The sequence below is a fragment of the Anabrus simplex genome, chromosome 1 (genome assembly GCF_040414725.1).
Source record: "Anabrus simplex isolate iqAnaSimp1 chromosome 1, ASM4041472v1, whole genome shotgun sequence".
Lineage (NCBI taxonomy): Eukaryota > Metazoa > Arthropoda > Insecta > Orthoptera > Tettigoniidae > Anabrus > Anabrus simplex.
Window position 1 is genome coordinate 267078369 of NC_090265.1, and position 21098 is coordinate 267099466.

Here is a 21098-nt window from a genome sequence, read left to right on the forward strand (position 1 = left end):
TCGAACCTACTACCTCCCGAATACTGGATACTGGCCGCACTTACGCGACTGCAGCTATCCAGCTCGGTAACTAGGTGGTCTACTCATAGCTAGGCCGGAACAAGAGCTTTGTTAGTGGCTATATTTTTTATTCTCTTTTTGGTGTGGTTATGTTTTCGCATCCAATTTCTATGTCAGTGTATGTCGTTCATAGCATTTGAAATTGAAGCCTTTTATAGCAGATTTATTTCCTTATTTATAAAGGTTGTGTTAGATCTGTTGATTATTGTAGAGCAAAAATTCATGATTTTGCCATGGTAATTATTTTCTGGTTTAGGTTGTTTGTTAATTAGGTTACTGATTTTGTCAATGATCCTTTGTTTCTTGACTGCTTATTTATAACATGACTGTGTAAAAAGTTGTATAGAGACCAATGAGAAGGGTGCCAAAAATTGCTTATATTTAAATGAAATTGCAACATTTGTTCTTGTTTCATTTATTTATATGCTAATTTCATTTCACCATGTATCTATAGCAATTGTGATTGAAATGCTGAGATTTTTGCTGATGAGGATTTTTTTTTTTTTTTTTTTTTGGGTATGCATTTGGGAATGAGCTTTGGTTCCAAAATTTCTTATTAAACTGGATGGATTTGTCATTATTCATGATTTTGATTTTAATTGATTTGAAATTTTTGGCTTTATAATTTGCCTGCCTGGTTGAATATGTTAAAAAAGAAGCCATTCTTTTTCAGTGCCAACTCAATTAATTTATCTTAACAAGCTTTTCAGTCTGAGTTATATTCATGTTCAACACACTGAAAAGCTTATAAGTTCTATTAACTGAGTCAATACTGAAAAAGAATAGCTTCATTCTTAACAAATCTTACACCTGGCCCAGAGCTTTCAAAGACTTCTACAGTCCAAAAGGCCTCATGGAACAATATCAGCAAGAAGGAAATAAAGATTTGATGATTGATTGACTGATTGAAGCTTGTTGTTTAAAGGGGCCTAACATCTAGGTCATCGGTCCCTAATGGTACAAAATGATACGAAATGAAATGACAAATTAAAAATCCAAAATCCTCCACTGACCACAATTCAAAACGTGAGGAGAGAGAATGAATGGATATGAATTTAAAACGATCAGTGGAACCGACCCACAGTACCTCACATGCACAGAGGCTGGCGTAAAACAATAGTATTACTGACCAAGGGACTGCTTCTATAGCACAATACTGAATTGATGATGCTTATATGCGAAAGGAGTCCAAAATCTAAATTAGCGGCCCCTCATAATGGTACTTATCACTAGAAAAGTAGAACCATGGTATTTGTCATGTTGCGATACTAATCAAGAGTAGCGTAGACTCGCGGTATTCCACACATTATGGTACTACTCACAGGTAATGAAATTCACACATGTATTACAGACCTACTGTGTTTCGTACATTGCGGCGCTATTGACAGGCAACGCAAACCTATGGTGTTGATCACCTAAGTGTACTAACCACAGGGACTCATACTATCCCGTGGTATTCCTCATAGAGTGGGTACTAATCATAGGCAAGCCAGAAGCATGGGTTCCGTCATCCCATGGTGTCGCTCATATAGTGCTACTAATCACAAGTACTGTAAAAGTCGTTGCGCTCTCGTTTGCTACTAATCACAAACCTATTTGGTACCTAACATAGTGATACTACGCGCAAGTAAAAGCGACCCATGGTGTTCCCCACGTGGTGGTACTAATCACAAGGAGTTTCATGGTTCTAAGATAATCATCCCTTGGTCGCCCCTTACGACAGGCAGGGGATACCGTGGGTGTATCTTCGTCTGCGTACCCCACCCACAGGGGGTTGTGTGTTCGGTCCGCGAGTGGTATTTCATTTATCCTCAAGTCCACCAGCAAGCCAGTTAGGACCCCCTCATCCGCCACCTGGGACGCGCCACGTGGGAGTATCACCTCTCCCCCTGCTACGCTAGCGTAGTAGGTTCGTGAAAATTAAGATTTGAGATCACACTTTCATTCTCTCAAATCAGTAGCATTTGTGCCTGAAGAGGACATTTTTAAAGTTTTCTGTTAGTTGCAGGAAATTATGCCAGATGAACTTGCACCCATCGATGCCTATGTGGAAGACAATTCATTGCGGGCAGAGAAGGGCTAGGCAGCGTCCGCCATTTCCACCAGCAAATGTGAACTGCTACCAAAGAACACTAAAAAACCTCCTCATAACAACTTGGCACAAAAAAGAATTAACACACTAATAGGCAAACCTCATCCATCATTTTATAATGAAATTGAGCAATTTCAAGCAGAGGTTTGTGAAAGAAATAGAAATAAAGAAAGACTGGAAGCTGAATACTTCTCACAAGGAAACGAGAAAATATACTGCTACAGACTCTAGAATTTCATGAATAGCGGAAAATTATGAAAATTATAAAAATGATACTGTTCTTGAATATTTCAGGGCCATAGGCCATAATATAGATTGTACAGTATAAATGAATTGAAAATATTTTAATTATAATAATATCATCACAGATTAACCCGCGAGTGATCGCTATATGAGATTTTCTCTCACATTACTTTTTATTGTGATATTACTTCATAGTAATGAAAGGGAGGTGACTCTTCCCTCTTCTAGCTGAGTTTATAACTGTCGTGAGTAGAACGATTCACATTTGAAGTGTAAGCACCCCCTCCCCTAGTCAGAACAAAGGTTACTGTACTGTATGTCCATGCGCGCTGCATCAGAGTTTATCTCATCGCACGACTAATGGCGTTGGTGTTATGTTGAAGTGGAGCGGGAAACTTACTCCTGTTGTACGCATTAGTATTTGACTTAGGTCATGCGCGGAACGTTCTCCATTTGCAGTTACTGATAAATGTGTCTTCAAAAGTGTTGAATCGAGGAAGAATGCTAGTTGAATTAGCGCTGTTACATAATCCAGGTAACTCACATGTTGAGAGAAGACCTAATGTACTTCATTCTTGTTTTTGTATTGTGACTGTCATAAAGTCTCATATTTTCAATATTACGAATATTACGTACTGGCATGTGACTGAATTTAAGTCTAATTTCCAATATTGTTATTTTCAGAAATTAATGCATGGTGACAGGAATCCTGTCCTGACTGCGTGGAAAGTGCTCAAGGGTAAAACCACAGATTGCATTACGCAACGAGACCCTGTATTATGAGCATTTCTTGTTTTTGAAAATGTTATTGTGTTCAGAAACCTTGCTTTGTACGTAAATATTACTACATATAACGCATGTGTGAGATTTTTTACAACTTCAGGACGGAAGTTATTTTTATGAACATTGCATATGTTATTTTAAGTAATAATTTGTGTCTTTAATAAACAGCTAATCATTTCATTTTTATCTAAAATATATAAGGTACAACTTGCGTTTCATTTCAGTACCGGTAGTAAATTTCAGCCTTACGCCCCACAAAACTGTAAAAAATGTCATATTTATTTTAATGTGAGAGAAAGTCTCATGCGCGACCACTCACGTTACATTTTGGCTAGCAATCACTCGTGGGTGAAAATTGGAAAAGTATATTATTTCTGCTGCCATTGATGCTGTTACAGCCCGTACTTATAGACATGATATAGGCTTTTGGGCTTATGCCATGTCAGGAAAATAAGGTGAAATTCTTTACGTTTTGCAAAGAACTTTGCAGTGATTATTGGGGCTAGGATATTTGTGCAATATGTAGGTGTAGTACTGAAAGCAGACAGAACAACATCATGTCAGTCGTAATCTACTGGTAGACTGTGACAACATATTTAGTAGATTGTGAGCTTTGAGGAATGAATGTTTTGAGGAAAATATTTGAATTTCCAACATAAAAACCCCATGCAAGCACTCGGAGAAGTTGGTATTGTATTTTGACTTTCACTTATTCACCTATGAGTGGGTTCTGCAATGGCTGAAAATATACTTTCCCTTACATGAATATGATGTAGTGCATAGCGTCATGTTGTGTCGTCAGTGATTTTAAACCATGACATGATCTCAATTTCTACAGTGCGAGGTTCAATCGAGTTTCCACTTATTCCCTTCGCCGTATCTGGATGAGTGGATGATGCAACAGCCGCCTGACCCACGAAATTCATCCGGTGGAGTCCAGGGTAATGTGTCATGGTATGTATGGTCACTGGTTAATTGTGGTCAGGTTAAAATAATCATCTGTCTGTCTGGTCATATGAGGTACAATTGTCATGAGGTGATTTGGTCACATCTAGTATAATTTTCACAAGACTAGTTGATCATCACAAGTTCACTAATATCATAATGAGAAGTAATACACTGACTGACAGAGCAAATGCAACACCAAGAAGGAGTGGTCAGAACTTTATGCCAATTGCAGGGTAGACTGACGTCACTGAGGTATGCTCATGATGTGAAATGCGCCGCTGTACTGCGCACGTAGCGAACGATAAATGGGACACGGCGTTGGCGAATGGCCCACTTCGTACCGTGATTTCTCAGCCGACAGTCATTGTAGAACGTGTTGTCGTGTGCCACAGGACACGTGTATAGCTAAGAATGCCAGGCCGCCGTCAACGGAGGCATTTCCAGCAGACAGACGACTTTACGAGGGGTATGGTGATCGGGCTGAGAAGGGCAGGTTGATCGCTTCGTCAAATCGCAGCCGATACCCATAGGGATGTGTCCACGGTGCAGCACCTGTGGCGAAGATGGTTGGCGCAGGGACATGTGGCACGTGCGAGGGGTCCAGGCGCAGCCCGAGTGACGTCAGCACGCGAGGATCGGCGCATCCGCCGCCAAGCGGTGGCAGCCCCGCACGCCACGTCAACCGCCATTCTTCAGCATGTGCAAGACACCCTGGCTGTTCCAATATAGACCAGAACAATTTCCCGTCGATTGGTTGAAGGAGGCCTGCACTCCCGGCTACCGCTCAGAAGACTACCATTGACTCCACAGCATAGACGTGCACGCCTGGCATGGTGCCGGGCTAGAGCGACTTGGATGAGGGAATGGCGGAACGTCGTGTTCTCCGATGAGTCACGCTTCTGTTCTGTCAGTGATAGTCACCGCAGACGAGTGTGGCGTCGGCGTGGAGAAAGGTCAAATCCGGCAGTAACTGTGGAGCGCCCTACCGCTAGACAACGCGGCATCATGGTTTGGGGCGCTATTGCGTATGATTCCACGTCACTTCTAGTGCGTATTCAAGGCACGTTAAATGCCCACCGCTACGTGCAGCACGTGCTGCGGCCGGTGGCACTCCCGTACCTTCAGGGGCTGCCCAGTGCTCTGTTTCAGCAGGATAATGCCCGCCCACACACTGCTCGCATCTCCCAACAGGCTCTACGAGGTGTACAGATGCTTCCGTGGCCAGCGTACTCTCCGGATCTCTCACCAATCGAACACGTGTGGGATCTCATTGGACGCCGTTTGCAAACTCTGCCCCAGCCTCGTACGGACGACCAAATGTGGCAAATGGTTGACAGAGAATGGAGAACCATCCCTCAGGACACCATCCGCACTCTTATTGACTCTGTACCTCGACGTGTTTCTGCGTGCATCGCCGCTCGCGGTGGTCCTACATCCTACTGAGTCGATGCCGTGCGCATTGTGTAACCTGCATATCGGTTTGAAATAAACATCAATTATTCGTCCATGTCGTCTCTGTTTTTTCCCCAACTTTCATCCCTTTCGAACCACTCCTTCTTGGTGTTGCATTTGCTCTGTCAGTCAGTGTATATAGACATGATATAGGTTTTTGGGCTTATGTTGTGTCAAGAAAATAAGGTGAAATTCCTTACATAAATATCCAAGCCCCAGTAATTACACAAGGAATGGCATTCTGATCATGTATAAGGTCTGTTAAGCACATTACAATGACAACTATGGATAACCATAAATATCAACATCAAAAATCGCATTTTACAACCATGAGGTAAATTCAGACAACACAAAGAAAGAGAGATATATGTTGTTACAGTAGAATTCCATTAGTCCGGCATCCAGCAGTCCGGAACGCCCAATGGTCCGGCACCAATCCAGCATTTTTGATGTGTTATTACATTTGTGACAGTTTAAAGCGCACGGCGCGTTTCGAAACCACACGGAAGTGCCTACTACGCGTCTGCTATTGTTAGACACAATCAGCATTGTTGGCTGTCACCACATACAGGTTCAGTTCATTGTTTTGACTGCGAGCACTTTTCGCTACAGTACTTTTTTCCTGCGATCTAGGATCCATATTACAGTAGTGCAGTAGTGTAGTGAACATACATATCAAAGTGCCCTGTGGTAGTTTTCTTGGTATTTAAGCAGTGACAATGTTCTCAAAACCGAAACCTTCAAGTTTCAAATCAGGAGAGAAATGTAAGCACGTAACTGTGACCATCAACCAGAAACTGGAAATCATCAAACGCCTGGAGAAAGGTAAAAATAGAAATATTTTGTTCACTAATTTAATATTGGTTCGTCAAAAATTTACAACATGAATAAACAAAAAGATTTTACTGCAAAACGCCGTGTTACAGCTGTTTTCGCTGTACGCCTTAACCTATATCGTAGTAAGAGGTACCGCCCGATAGTCCGGCATTTTCGGTATTCCGGCACCGGGCCGGTCCCGAACGTGCCGGACTATCAAACTTCTACTGTATAAAGAGGACCATGTCCAAGCAATTGAAATCTGTGCCAACTGAAATATGACAGAACTTCTTCCTCTTCCTAATGGTAAATACTTCAATTTCAGTTCATTAAATGCCTTTTTAATACATTGTCTAAAGCAAAGAAGCATTTCAGCAGAGCTAGCTTCAGACAAGCTTAGGCAGTCATGAGTAAATTCATGAAAGCAAACATTTAGATTGATTTGAATAAATGTTATCAGTTTTGTACATAAGGAATTTAAAATAAATTTTGCTTATTGAATGCAAGTCATTATAAATAAGAAAAGCAAATTATCATTCTGAACTAAGGCTATGCAGCAAACAAATGCAAAAAGGGACAGCAAGAACAATACAGAATATTGTCATGAGTATCCTGAAATGCATACAACATGCACAACATCATGCCTCATCCCCAATGAACTTTTACACAATGGGTATTTTAGTTCATAATATACATACATAGGTTGTGTACTACTGCAGAGAATATTTTACCTGTGGTGCAACTGTTACTGGCAGATCTATTTCCTCCCAAACAGAATTCTGTCTCTCAACATTCTGCTGTTGTCTTCTGGGCCGCCGAAAGGGCCTTGTCGGCCTTACCTGGGCCACAGTCTCCACAGACTGATTAGCTGGTTCAGGATCAATCATTTCCCACTCCGACTCTGGATCTGTATGAGAGGGTTCAACTTCCACAGAGGAACGCTGTGACTCCTGACCTGAGGAAGCATCTCGAATGAATGCCAGGTATAATTCCAAGTGTCCTTTTACTCGTGACCGTACACTGGAAACAAACAAATAAATAAATAAGTAAATAAATAAATGATAATCACTTCTTTACAAACACTATGGTAGTTAGTACTCCTGAGAGAAAATACTGAAAAAACAATGCGACTCCTCAAGCAAATCAAAATGAATAAAGTGAAGTAAAACGAGGAGAACACGAGAAGAATGAGAATGAGTCCTTCATTGTTTTCATGTCTGTCCTTCCTCTTCTCTGTTACTCAGTAGTCTTATCACTGTGATTAGTCTCTCTCTCTCTTTCTCTCGCTCAGCTTCAATCACTTGGCTATTACGTTTATAAAAATAAAGAGATAAATGCATATTTTTCCAAGTCAAATATTTTACTAATATTACAAATAGCAAGGGAACATTCAACTGCACCGTCAACAGTCCTGAAGATGGTTTTCATGGGTTTCCTATTTTCACACCAGGCAAATGCTAGCTGGGGCTGTACCTTAATTAAGGCCACAGATGCTTTCTTCTCAATCCTAGTCCTTTCCCCCAGCCTTGTGTCACTGAAAACCTTCAATATGTTAGTGCGACGTTAAACCACTAGCCAAAAAAAAAAAACCATGTAATTAAATTATTTTTTCATAATGGTTCATACAAGGTGCGTTCCATAAATAATGCGACCAAATTCATAAAAAATCATTTACTGAATATATTCATACAAATAATCAAAAATCTTCAAAATAGCACCCTCTTGCATCGATACACTTCTGGAGGCAGTGTTTCCATGCCTGGAAGGCATCCTGGAAGGCCTTTTCCGGAATGTCCTTTAGAGCCAATGTAACATGTGCCTGGATTCTTTCAATCATGACCCAATGTTTTCCTTTCACGACTCCTTTCAACCGAGGAAACAAAGAAAAAGTCAGCGGGAGCCAGGTCAGGACTGTAGGGAGGCTGGGAAACCAATGGGGTGTTGGTCCTGGCCAGGAAGTCGTTGACATTGAAGGCTCTGTGACTCGGCGCGTTGTCGTGATGAATTTTCCACGTGTTCTTTATGTCGCTTCGGCAGCGCGAGACCCACCTTTTCAGTCTTTTGAGCACTTCCAAGTAGAAAGCCGAGTTCACTGTAGTCCCAGTAGATATGAATTCGTGGTGGACAATGCCTCTGGCGTCAAAGAAGACAATGAGCATGGTTTTGATCCTAGACTTCCTCATGCGTGCCCTCTTGGGATGTGGCCACGATGGTGTGTGCCACCCTGAACTCTGCCTTTTTGTCTCAGGGTCCTACTCAAAAATCCATGACTCATCACCAGTGATAACTGAGTTTAAAAAAGTTTGGATCATTTTCACACATTTCCAACATTTCTCGGCACCGAAGCACTCGCATGTCCTTTTGTTCGTCGGTCAACACTTTTGCGACCAGTTTGACACACACCTTTCTCATGTTCAAATCTTCGGTCACCATGCGGAAAATGGTTGTTTTTGCCATGTTTGGAGTTTGTGCTATCAATTGAAGGCTCAGCCGTCTGTCAGAGTTCAAACAATCGCGCACACGCGTCACATTTTCGTCAACTCGTGAGGTTGATGGCCGTCCACTGCGAGGTTCGCCGGTGCCCTCCTCTCGGCCCTCCATGAACGACTTGTGCCATTGGAAAACTTGTGATTTGGACAAGCAATCAGTCCCAAAGGCCTGCTGAAGTAATGGAAACATTTCGGTGGCGACTTCCCAAGTTTAACGCAAAATTTGATAGAGTACCGTTGCTCTACAGAACGATCTATTGTGCCGTGTTACATGAACTCAAAACGGGCTTGACGGAAATGCACGTCCTGACTCTCTGGCAGCTCGCTGCCGAATGAGACAAAGAGCGTTTGACGCTAACACCCCCCTCCACCTAGCCCAGCAGGTTAGAACACGCTGCGGTATACAGTTGCGTCAGAAAAAAATTGGTCGCATTACTTATGGAACGCACGTTGTATATTCCCATTCAGCAATCTTAAAAATCAAAGAAGATACTCTGACTGAATCCCTTTGCCTGTACAGTTTAAAGCAGTGGCCAGTATATTCCGTGCTCCAAGGTACCACACTTCCAAACAGTTGTTTAACGTTAAGAATTTCATACTTAGGTTCCATATTGAAACAAGATTTACATCAAAGAAAGGACAATAAGTTCCACTTTTTCAATACTATATATTGCGTGAAAGTTTTACATTACAGTTAAAACATCACAACTTTTTTTACATTCGGTACCGGTTTCGACAGATTCTCTGTCATCATCAGCCAAGGATAATTGTACAAAGACAAGTGTAAATCATGACTCTTATGGTGTGATTACAATGGTGAATTAAAAACATACATTGTATGATTAAAATAGTATATACATATATAGATTGAAGGTCAGTAAAACGAGAATAGTCATATTTCCATAAGGTGTACACCTCAATATTTCTAATTAAAAGGATAGCTTGTTGAGAGAATTCTGTATTTGTAATATATAGTTATAGTGAAATTTGACTGTAGGCTTAAATCTGTAATATTTTAACTTTTTGACCAGTCAATTCGTTGAAGTTATGTAGCCATGTTTGACACATTAAAAAGGTAAACAAACATTTAGTCAAATGGTGTTCCACATAAAATATGTACAATAAAATTCAATTTGAGTTTCAACTTGGACTTAAGAATGGAAGAATTATATTAAATGTTCAATGCAAGCAGAAATAGATGAGTTAATTTTTCACTACGTATTGATGTTGATAGTGTGTCCATTGAACAGTTCAGTATGTCAACTTATATTCCGGAATGTTGGTTTATATCATTTTTAGAAAATAGTAATTGAGGTTCTTGCTAAGGTGGTACTTCAAGATCTTATGTTGTAAGTTGTGAATACATAAATGATTTGGAAAGATCCTGATCCAAGTCGGAACCTATAAGAAATAAAACGCGATTTAAAGTGCCACCTGAGGCGAGTCCTTCATTTCGCTAATATTTCACGAATTTTAACTCCTTCCGATTCTCATATAATAGGCAATAGCAGACTACCTCACACCTCATCTTGCCTTGTATGACTCATTTTGTTGCCGTCATTTGGTTTTGCAGTTTTCTTATAACCGCATAACTTCTGGCGGTGCTATAAGAGGATCCAAACGACCTCTTGGCAGATGACCTAACACATAGGCTGCGGTGATTGGCGGAAGAGGAAGTACAACTAGGAAACCATCCTCTATTAACACAAGGGGGGAAAAGAAGAATGAAGGTAACAACAAAACAAAGGGAAGGGCCATGGAGGGCACGAAAATGAAAGACTCTGTTGGCCTCGCAAACCGTCGGAGTGGGAAGAGAACAAGAGTTGACCAACGGTGGTTGGATAGGAAATATTAAGGTGAGGAAGAGGTTGACATAAGTAAGTGGAAGCAATGTCAAGAGTCAGCTAGGGCCCCGTGGTCACCAACCCACACTCCCAAGATGGAGGATCCTGGGGTTCCCTTTCAGCTGCCTCTTATGACAGGCAGGAGATATTGTGGATGTATTTTACCAACCTTATCCACAGGGAGACCAAATAGATAGAATTAAATATGATATACTTTCAATAGCATTAAATATAAAATACAGCTAACTGCAGAATAGTTTTCATACGTGAATGAAGCTGCGGAACAGCTACAAACATACTTTAAAGCAGTATATCTACTTGGAAACTTGAAAACAGGCAACGTATTTTCCTTAGATTCTTCCACACAATATACAAACTAAACTGTTCACCACTGCACCTGTCCATATTTGAAGTAATACTGCACACTCTGTCACACTCTTTCTGCCTGAATTGCTCTACTGCTCTGCTGACTGCTGTTTTAGTGTAAATATAAGACATCATTGAAATAAATGCTTGCTTGCTTGCTTGCTTGCTAGTACATATATTACAAAACACCAAAACTCTTAAAAATCTGAACCTATTTTAATCAGGGTTAACTTCGGAAGTTGAGAGTAAACTCAGCATCTGCCACAGCACTGGTTATGCCACATCCTTCAAGAAACACAAATATGGGCAGTGTTCAGGGTTGGTATCACTAATATTACCAGACACAAATAACAATCCTATTCAGACTATATATTTTGTCAGAATCTGTCCACTGTATGTTTACAGATGCACACTTTCCTAACTATGGAACTCGAAGCATTACAATTTAAGGTTAGTGTCATTAATTTCATTATACTTGTGTTTCAACTGTTCTCACTGTAATGCTTAACTGAAGTAACATTCCATATTTCTTCAACAGTTAAACTCAAATTATTGTAAATATTTGAAGGGGATTTAGCCTACTCAACATCAGTCCACCGACATCGGTATGCTGATGGCAAATTAACTGCAATACTGCTGTTTCTATGCAACCTAAATGTGTCATTGAACAGGAAAAAATATCAACAATTGGAAATATTATTTCCTGTTTCTTTCTATGCTGTTTGAAAGTGAAATTAGGATTCTAACCTTAAAAATAATATATTTTATTGAAGTACAAGGAAAAAGTCATTGGGCTGAATTACAGTTATCTGAGATATATTTTACTCAACTACAAATAACTGTTTGATATGTAATCAGTAAAATTACAATTACTTCACAGAATACTACGTTTTAAGGAAAATCACTGACTTTTTTCCTGTGGGTGTGGGTGATAGAATACATCCATGCTGCTCCTTGGCTGTCGTAAGAGGCAACTAAATGGGGGACCAGGGGATCTCAACTTGGGAGCCTGGGGTGGAGACCATGTTTCCCCTACCTGAACAATAGCACTGCTTTCTCTTACTTGGGCAGAGCTCCTCACTTTCACCTTTCCTATCCCACCTCTCTTTGTCAACACTAGTTCTTTTTCGACCCCTACAGTATTAGGTTTGCAAGGCCTAGAGACCTTCATTTTTCGTGCTTTTTGTGGACCTTCCCTTTCTTTTAATGATACTTTCATTCTTCAAAGTGTCAGATCTCTTCCATTTCCATTCTGATTAGTGTTAATTGAGAATGGTTGCCCAGTTATACTTCCTCTTAAAACAGTAACCACCACCACCACCACCACCACCACCACCACCACCACCACCACCACCACACTCGCAGAGAGAATCCCTACCAGAAACTCAAGTGATTTAAAACCCAATCGAGGCACAATTGATACGGTCTTCAGAGCCGGACAAATGCAACAAAAATCTAAAAAATCAGAGTCAGCTTCTTTACATGGGGTTTAAAGAACTTGTGAAATCCACCGACTCTAAAGCCTGAAGTATAAATACACAGATTAGTGATGGGCAGTCTGAGACGGGGTCTCAAGATTTCTTGAGATTAGCGCAGGCACTATTTCTCGCAAGAAATTTTGAGAGATCTCGAGTGTTGTCTCCAGATTGTGTGGCGAGTAGCATGTCATAGGGCTACAGGTAAACGGAGCTGAATGTTGTTTGTGCCAAATATGGGAATAGCCAACCACGGGCCTTCTCCATTCCGTAAATACGTGTCAACAAGCGACTAGGCAGTTCATTTCTACCAAGGTCTATTTTGATGCAGTATTACATAATTATAAAGGAAACACATTCTGGCATTGTATGCAGCAATAAGTATGGTACAGCTAAGTAGAGAAACTGACGGTTACTGTATCAAGTTATGCTCGTGATTACTGGGACGTCGCACAGATCGCAGCACACGAAAATTGGTCTCGAGAGCATTACCGATCATTACCCTGTCGAAGAAATTGGAGCAAACTCAAGCATTTTAGATTACATGTTCTACTCATGCGTAATGGTGGCTGCACATGCAGCAAAGCAAGTCTTGCCCTCTGTCATGTTCGAATAATGCATGGCTCCATTATCCAGGTAGGTGTACATCCTATCTACAGTTATTCAGCTAAGACATCATCCTCAAATAAATCATGAACAGTTTAAGACACTGACATTTTTTTCACTTTCGTTAATAGTATTAAGGGGTTCATAATTGAACATCCAGTACTTCTCCAGGCTTTTGACAAAATTATAACCTATCACTTTCATGTTCGTATTGATACTTGGTATAATATTATAATAAAGTACTGATTAGGTGGACGGTACCCATTCTTTGTAATTGTGAATTTTGACAAAATTTATCGGTACATATGTTTCCATATGAGAATGTTATTTCACACAATAACTGCTTAAGATAAACTATCAAGCTTACACTCGTAGTTACTGGGACGTCGCAAGATCGCACCACAAAAGAGTCGGTCGTGAGAGTTTTGAGATTTGTGACGTCAGTCTCAAGAGTCTCAAGCGAGAGCATTGCCCATAACTAACACAGATGACAATGTTATTCAACCCTGTACAAGGGAATGACTCAAGAGTATTTTGAATGCATTTAACCAAGCATATATCAGTTCAGCTTAGAACTTAACAGAACATACTAGTTCTTTACCAACCAGCACATATTCCAATGAGGGATCTCCTTCCATCAATGGCAATGGTGAGACCCCGCCCAATATAAAAAATCTTTCCTTTGGTACCACCTGTCAACAAATGCTGGCATGCACACCAGAATACAGCAATGCTTCTGATGCACTAGTATAGCATTTGGTTCCTCTTCTCCTCAACAGAGTCTTTGACAGCCATGACCTCAAGTGTCCATTTACTCTCACTCACTCACTCACTCACTCACTCACTCACTCACTCACTCACTCACTCACTCACTCACTCCAGAGGCTTCTGAGGGATGTGAAGTTCCCATTTCGATCTCACAATCCTCTTCCATTCTTTTCGATCTTGAGCCCACTCTTCCCAGTCATCAATTTGGAGGGGCCGGCATACCTTGTTGATCTCCTTCTTCCAGGTGCTTCAGGGTCTTCCTGAAGGTCTTTTCCCATTAAGAGATCCCTCGCATAGATCTACTGGTGCTCTGTTATCCTGCATCCTCAGTACATGTCCAGCCCAGCGCAGTCTGTTGGATTCTATCACACCCGTTATAGTGTGTTGTTGAGAGATGGTGTAAATCTCATAATTAGATGTTTTCTGCCAGCTTTGAGAGATAGGATCGAACCATGGGCCAAATATTTTTCTATAAACTTTATTCTCAAAGACTTGCAACTGATGCTGCTCTTTCTGACCATAGTAATATCAATGCTTACTTACGATGCAAAACTTGGACTACTTACAGAATACACTTTAAAAAATCTGGAGAAATACCAAAGGACAACAAAGAGATATTAGGTCGTGTTAAGTCGACGCATTTCAACCTTGCAACCAAGATCATCTCCTAATCTAGAACAATGAGACTAATAAATGGCAATTGTCATTCCATACATAGCAACCACCAAAACATTTCTTGATGAAACCTGACTAAGCGGAACCGAAGTAAGATCCAAGAAGACAATATGAGGTTCTTGAGCAGCACATAGGGAAAGACAAGATGAGATAGAATATGAAATGAGGAAATAAAGATAAGAGTGGGGGTTAGGAAATTTCAAAGAGAGGTTGACATAGCAAAGCTGAAATAGTTTGGACACATCATGAGAATGCCAGGGGAAAGAATTCCATAGAAATACAGTGTGTCCGGCTTGAATGCATAATAAAATGAAAATCTTAAGAAGTAATAGAGGTAATCACTGGAGGTTTTTTTTTTTTTTTTTTTTTTTTTTTGTGGCTTTACGTCGCACTAACACAGATAGGTCTTATGGCGACGATCATTGGAGGTCTGGTTCTGCAGGCAAAGAAATTCAAAGAAATTCTAATTCTAATACACCTCAATATGCATGCCATTAATGGCGCAATAGATGTCGAAACTGTATTCCACCTCTCTCCTTGTGTTTTATTGCATTGCAGACGCAGCATTTGTGATAGCTGCTCGAACGCTGCATTTAAATATGAAAATACAGCTGGCCTGCGAGATGTCTCCCATCTGACACTCTTCTTTGAAGGTTAGGTAACACAGACAACTGCACAACACAGCACCTGGCCTGCTATCTGTCTGTTAGGCTTGTACAACCGTATCAACTGAAACTGAATGACGATGTTCCCCACGTACATATCATCAGGAAATATCACATACTCCTTTGAGAAACTGGCAGATCTCATTCGATATTGGGCAACAACACCAAGCATGCTGACAGTGGGAGGAAGAGCAATACAGATTTGGTGTCTGCTGCACCATTAACAATGCGCATATCGAGGTGTATTAGGCATGTAAAGAAATATTTTTACTTTCGCTACTTGTAGAACCAAACCGCCAACAATTCTCTCTTACTTTTCAAGATATTAATTTTTATTTTATTATACATTCAAGCTGGGCACCCTGTACAGTGACTGGGAAGAGACCCACCCAAGAGACGGTCAGGAATGAGATGGAGGAGCTCTGTAATGGACTGTACTGATGTCAATAACAATACAGTGCTAGAAAAGGTGTAGTGGTAAGATCAACCAACGTGAAAGGACAGCTTTGGCACACTACCCTACCCAGAGAAAATCTGGCAAAGGGGATGGAAGAGGAGGAGGAAGAAGAAAACAAGAAGAAGAAGAAACACTTAACTCCTTGAGTCATTCGCAGAACAATATAAATTGCTGAACACACTAATAATTTTAACAAAGGAAACAGCTATATACAGTAGGACCACGATAATCCAGCATGCTTGAATATCTGTCAATGCTGGATTATGAAATATGCTGGATTATCCAAGGACAGTTTTTAAAACCTGTTTTAAACAAGGGGATATAAATAAAAACTACAAACATACAAAAATAATTGTTATTTATTAAACACAACAGAAGATATTAGAGTATAAAAAAGTAAAAGTATGTAGTACTATACTGTAAAAACAAAACTGAATTAAAATTCAAATACTGTACTGCACAGTTAAATCCTTTCAAGGCTTGAAGTTTTAGCAAGGTTCAATATAAATCATTTTTGTATGAATATAGTGAAATAAAATAGCACAATGGCTTTGAAAATATCAAGAACAAGTTAATTTTCATCAAGTAAAAATGGTTAAATACAGAGAACATGGTACAATTTAATCTGAATAACTCAGGCCAAGCATAGGTGTCTGATGATATCAAGGGCGTGGAACATGTCGGACTGGTATCTACCACTGATGAGAGAGCTTGAATTTTCTTCTGAGCCCTCTGAAATATTGTAGGGATGTTTAATTGATTCTTGGATTGAGCTCTTTTTGACAAAAAATATTTTTTATAATGTGGAGATTCATCACTTCATATTGCTGGCTTCTCTCTGCAAATTTCACAAAGGTGTTTAAGGCTTGAGAAGTCTCACCCAAGAGATGTTTGGTTTAGTAAACATATTCATTGTACGTACAAACTTTTCACTGTGCTGCAGTCTATTTAGCAGTTGTTCACACAGCTAAACTTTGATACAACGAATGTATAAGTAACTGTTAAAGAGAACTGCTCCACACTGATGCAAATATAAGTATTGTACCTGTAGGTCTACGTGAACGAAGAATCATAATAATACCAGCACGAAGCCAAGATGGCAACTGGCTGATCCCGGTGAGAGCATGCTCGCACAGTGAAACAGACAATAGTGACTAACGAAATGCCGCATGGTTCCGATATCCTCCAAACGCAACTGACTGTACTACTAACCCACCCAAGCACTAAATCCCTCAAATAATGGGAAAAAATTTATTTGTAATCATCCTGGACTATCTGGTCTGCCGGACTATCAAGTGCCGGATTGTCACGGTTCTGCTGTACTGAGTAGATCATGGTTTCCTCCATAGTTAGGTCTTCAAAATCTACCTACTTGTCTCTGAAGGCCCTGGAACAAACTACATATCTAAAAGGGTCTTTCTATCTAGAGTGTGGTTGTTATGGAATGGCAACTGCCATTGATCAGTCAGTTTCATCGTTCTAGCTCAAAAGACAGTCTTTATCAAAAGATCAAAACATGCCAGCTTATACATAGTGCGGCAGAAATACCTGACGAATTTCAGACGTAAATAACTCGTCAAAGCAACAAGCCATTCACAATTTTGTTGCGCAGTTTAAAAGAGCAGGGTTTGCCATTTATATCACATAATTATAGTAGATTGGAGTGAACTAAAGGCCGTATTAGCCACAGCTTTCAAACAGCTGTTATTGTTATGGTGCGCGCGGTCTTGGCCTTGGAGAACACGTCCATTGTCTCGACCGGGCTAGTCAGTCAGCCAATCACTAGCATGGCGTGGAGTGGTGAACAACACCAAGGTTTCGTGATTGAGACTTAATTCAATAATGCCCACTCTGTTACCACAAAGCATTTGTTTCGCAGACACTTTGGCTTAGGTCGACGTGAGAAAGTTCCGAGCAGAAATACCATTCTGTTATGGGTGAACAGTTTGAGAAAAAGTGGTTCGAGTGTGAAAACGAAGCTGCCTGATAGGCCTAGTAGCATCCGAACACCAGAGACCATCCGTGCAGTGAGACACGTTGTTAAGCATTCTCCTCAACGTTTGGTGCGTAGGCATTCACATGCTATGGGACTCTCGGATCGCACCATAAGGAGGATTTTACACGCAGACATGAAGTTCCATCCGTACAAAATGGTGGTTGTTCAGAAACTCAGTGAATGTGAAGAAATCGAGACAATACCACAAGACATGCTCAAGCGAGTCATGCGGAACTTCAGGGAGAGCCTTCAGAGGTGCATCGAACAGGACGGTCGGCATTTGGATGACATTATTTTCAAAACCTAGTGTGTATGTGACGCAAATGGCAAACACTACTCTTTCCAACTGTGCAATGAATATTTAAATGGCTTATTGCATTGCCAAGTTATTTACATTTGAAATTCATCAGGTATTTCTGCCACACCCTGTATATAGCATACGAGCATACCTAATATCTACAGTATACTATTAGAGTATGCTATTTAGTGGTTGCAAAGGTCTATGTTTTAAAAAACATCAGAGTCTTTGAAGAGGACAATACCATGAACACTGAGGCAATGGTTGTAATACAGCAAGAGCTCCAGAATTTAACTAAAGAGAATCAGGAGCTCTAGTTGTAATTATATTGACTATTTAGCAAGTAACTACAAAATTAAATGTAATGATAATCAAAGTGCATAAATATAAAACAAATCAAATTCATAGGTATTCCTAACTTATAAGGAGAAGAAAGCTTTCAGGATATAGCGTCTGATCAGCCAATGTGGCGATATATTGTACACAGTTTTATTTTTGCATTTAAAGTCACAGTTTCCCAATATGTTGGCCATAAACTTCATCAGAATAAACTGCCTTCCAAACCAAGTGATGTATTTTTAATTGAAAAATGGAAAACATAAAAGAGAGGACAACAAAACCAATACAAGAATGTTCCAAAGTCTGATACGGTATGAAGAAGTCCTAACTTGACATCGACAACTGGGAGGATGTAGCGTCTGATCAGCATATGTGGCGATGTATTGTCCACAAGGTCTCACAACATAACAAGAACAACGAAGCCATGAGTTCGATAAAAGATACCACAGAATACGATGAGAAACATCAAAGAAGAACTGTGATCTACAACAAACAAATGATAGTATAGTTTATGCACGTGAGAGAAATCATCAAATTTGACAGCGAATAAATACCTATGAAGAAGTGAGTAGATGTTCTGCTCCCCCCCCACTTTTTTAATTTTTTTTTATTGGCCAACATTTAGAACCAACAGGACAGATGATGGTGAGATATATCTTGAATTTCAGGAGGATCTTTCATCCAGTGATCGCAGGCAACACCTCTCATTGTTTACCCTGCCATCAAGAGACAGCGTTAATCCTGGCGTTCAGATTTTTCATAGGATGGCCATAGTCAGCAATCACAGATCCTAGATATTAAAACACTGCTACTCACAGCAGGTCCTTGCTGTCAATTTAAGACTGTTCAGATTTCTTGTTGGATCGATCTGATGTAATATGATAATATCTTAGATTTTCCTTTTATTGAGTTATCAATCATTTAATTTTGGGTTTGGCATTGGAAAATTAAGTTTGTTTTCAGCGGCTAGCATGACGTTGTAGTGTAGATAAGGGTCCAGTGTGTCGGTTAGTGTAGGCCTGCCTTAACACTGTCCAGCACAAGGACAAACAAATGCGATGATATAGCTGAGCCATGGCAGAAGCCAACTGTTATGTTAACAGAGGCTACTCCTGTAATTTTTAAATAGTTTCTTGGTAATCTAATCTACCTACAAATCGCCTGTGTTGTTAATGCCTAAGAAATGCTCAATGTCTTTGTTTTGTTTTTTTTCCTATTTGTTTAATGTCACACAAACACATCAAAGGTTTTTGGCGATGAAAGGACGGGAAAGGGCTAGGATTGAGAAGGTAGCGGCTGTGAGCTTAATTAAGGTACAGCCCCAGCATTCACCTGATGTGAAAACAGGAAATCACGGAAAACGATAGCAGGGCTGGCAACGGTGGAATTCAAACCCACTATCTTCCGAATGCAAGCACACACCTCTGCGACCTCAAATGCACGGCCAACTCATTCAGTGTCTTCTGTTTTGTAAGTCTTAATTTGACATGTCAGTATATACAGTGCTCCAATTCACGACTGCTGAGTTCAACATAAATTTCTGTGCATTGAGCAGCTTTTGTTGCTATCACAATCTCCACCTCTTCAATATCATAGGTGATATAACCAGAGTTATTCAGGATCATACCTAAAATGTATATAAAGAGTGTGAGTCATGACGTGAGTAGTAGTTCAGTTGATGTTATGTTATGGAGCAAGATGTCGTAGTACAGCTGTATCAATGATCCATGGTCAGTATGTCTAAAGAAAACAAGTCTAATGACAGAAGGTCTAATAAAATAAGTACAATGACAGTACGTCTAATCATAAAGGTCCAAGATGTTTTTGTCTAATTAATACTACATCGAACATACGTCTAATGAAAGTAGGATTAATTAAAGAAGGCTAAAACGTTTTGGTCAAAGAAAGATCAAAATTTTTGCTATGAATATTTAATCTTTATTAATTCAGAATGCCTTGTGAACTTCAAAAATAAGATTTTTGTAGCTTAGAAAAAGGCTCTTGTTTATTCGTCATTCTCAAGATCATGCATTTTAGTTGTATGGAGCTTCAGCTGGTAGCTCAAGGCCTTGAGGTAGACGAGGATGTCTCCTTGGTCTTTGTATTGTTCATAGTTATCTACCATTTCCTCCACTTGGCATATGTTCATTTGATAACTTTTCTTAATAGGGTGTCATTTCCTCATGGGCTGCTAGTAACTATTGTATGAGAAATCCATTGTCATGTTGATCTTTCTTTATCTTCTCTAAAAATTTCCAAATAGAAACATGATGCAACACCAAAGAGTGAATATTTAAGATTAACTTAGATATTATATTTAAGTGGTCCACCTATTCAATAAATATAATTTAATACATTTAGTACATGTTTCGTCCCCTAAGGGACATTATCAGCTATAATAAACTACAATAATACATCAGAATACCAAAATTACATTATTAAATTGGAAAGACACATAAAAACACTGCTGTATGATAGGACATTTCAAATAAAATATTGACAAACTTTGTTAAAGTTGCAAGTCATATGGTCAATAAAATTGGTTGAATTGTTCATTAAACTCTTGATGATAAAGTTCATGAGAACTAACAGTTGTATTCATAAAATTGTAAAATGATCGTTGTTATGAATAAGAACTCTTGATTTAAAATATTTCTTAATGAAAGATCTATATCTTTGATGGACATTCCTTAATTTTTAATATAAGATTGAATGCTTCGCAATTT

At 39.8% G+C, this 21098-nt stretch overlaps 1 protein-coding gene across 3 annotated transcripts in view; it reads right to left on the reverse strand.

Moving 5' to 3' along the window:
• The window catches only part of Nedd4 (E3 ubiquitin-protein ligase Nedd4), a 592743-nt gene that overhangs the window by 229710 nt on the left and 341935 nt on the right, over window positions 1-21098 (reverse strand). For all 3 annotated transcript variants that reach the window (XM_067159509.2, XM_067159503.2, XM_067159516.2), the window contains exon 6: window positions 7234-7414. In XM_067159509.2, the coding sequence (XP_067015610.1) occupies window positions 7234-7414 (181 nt within the window). The remainder of the gene's footprint in view (window positions 1-7233; window positions 7415-21098) is intronic.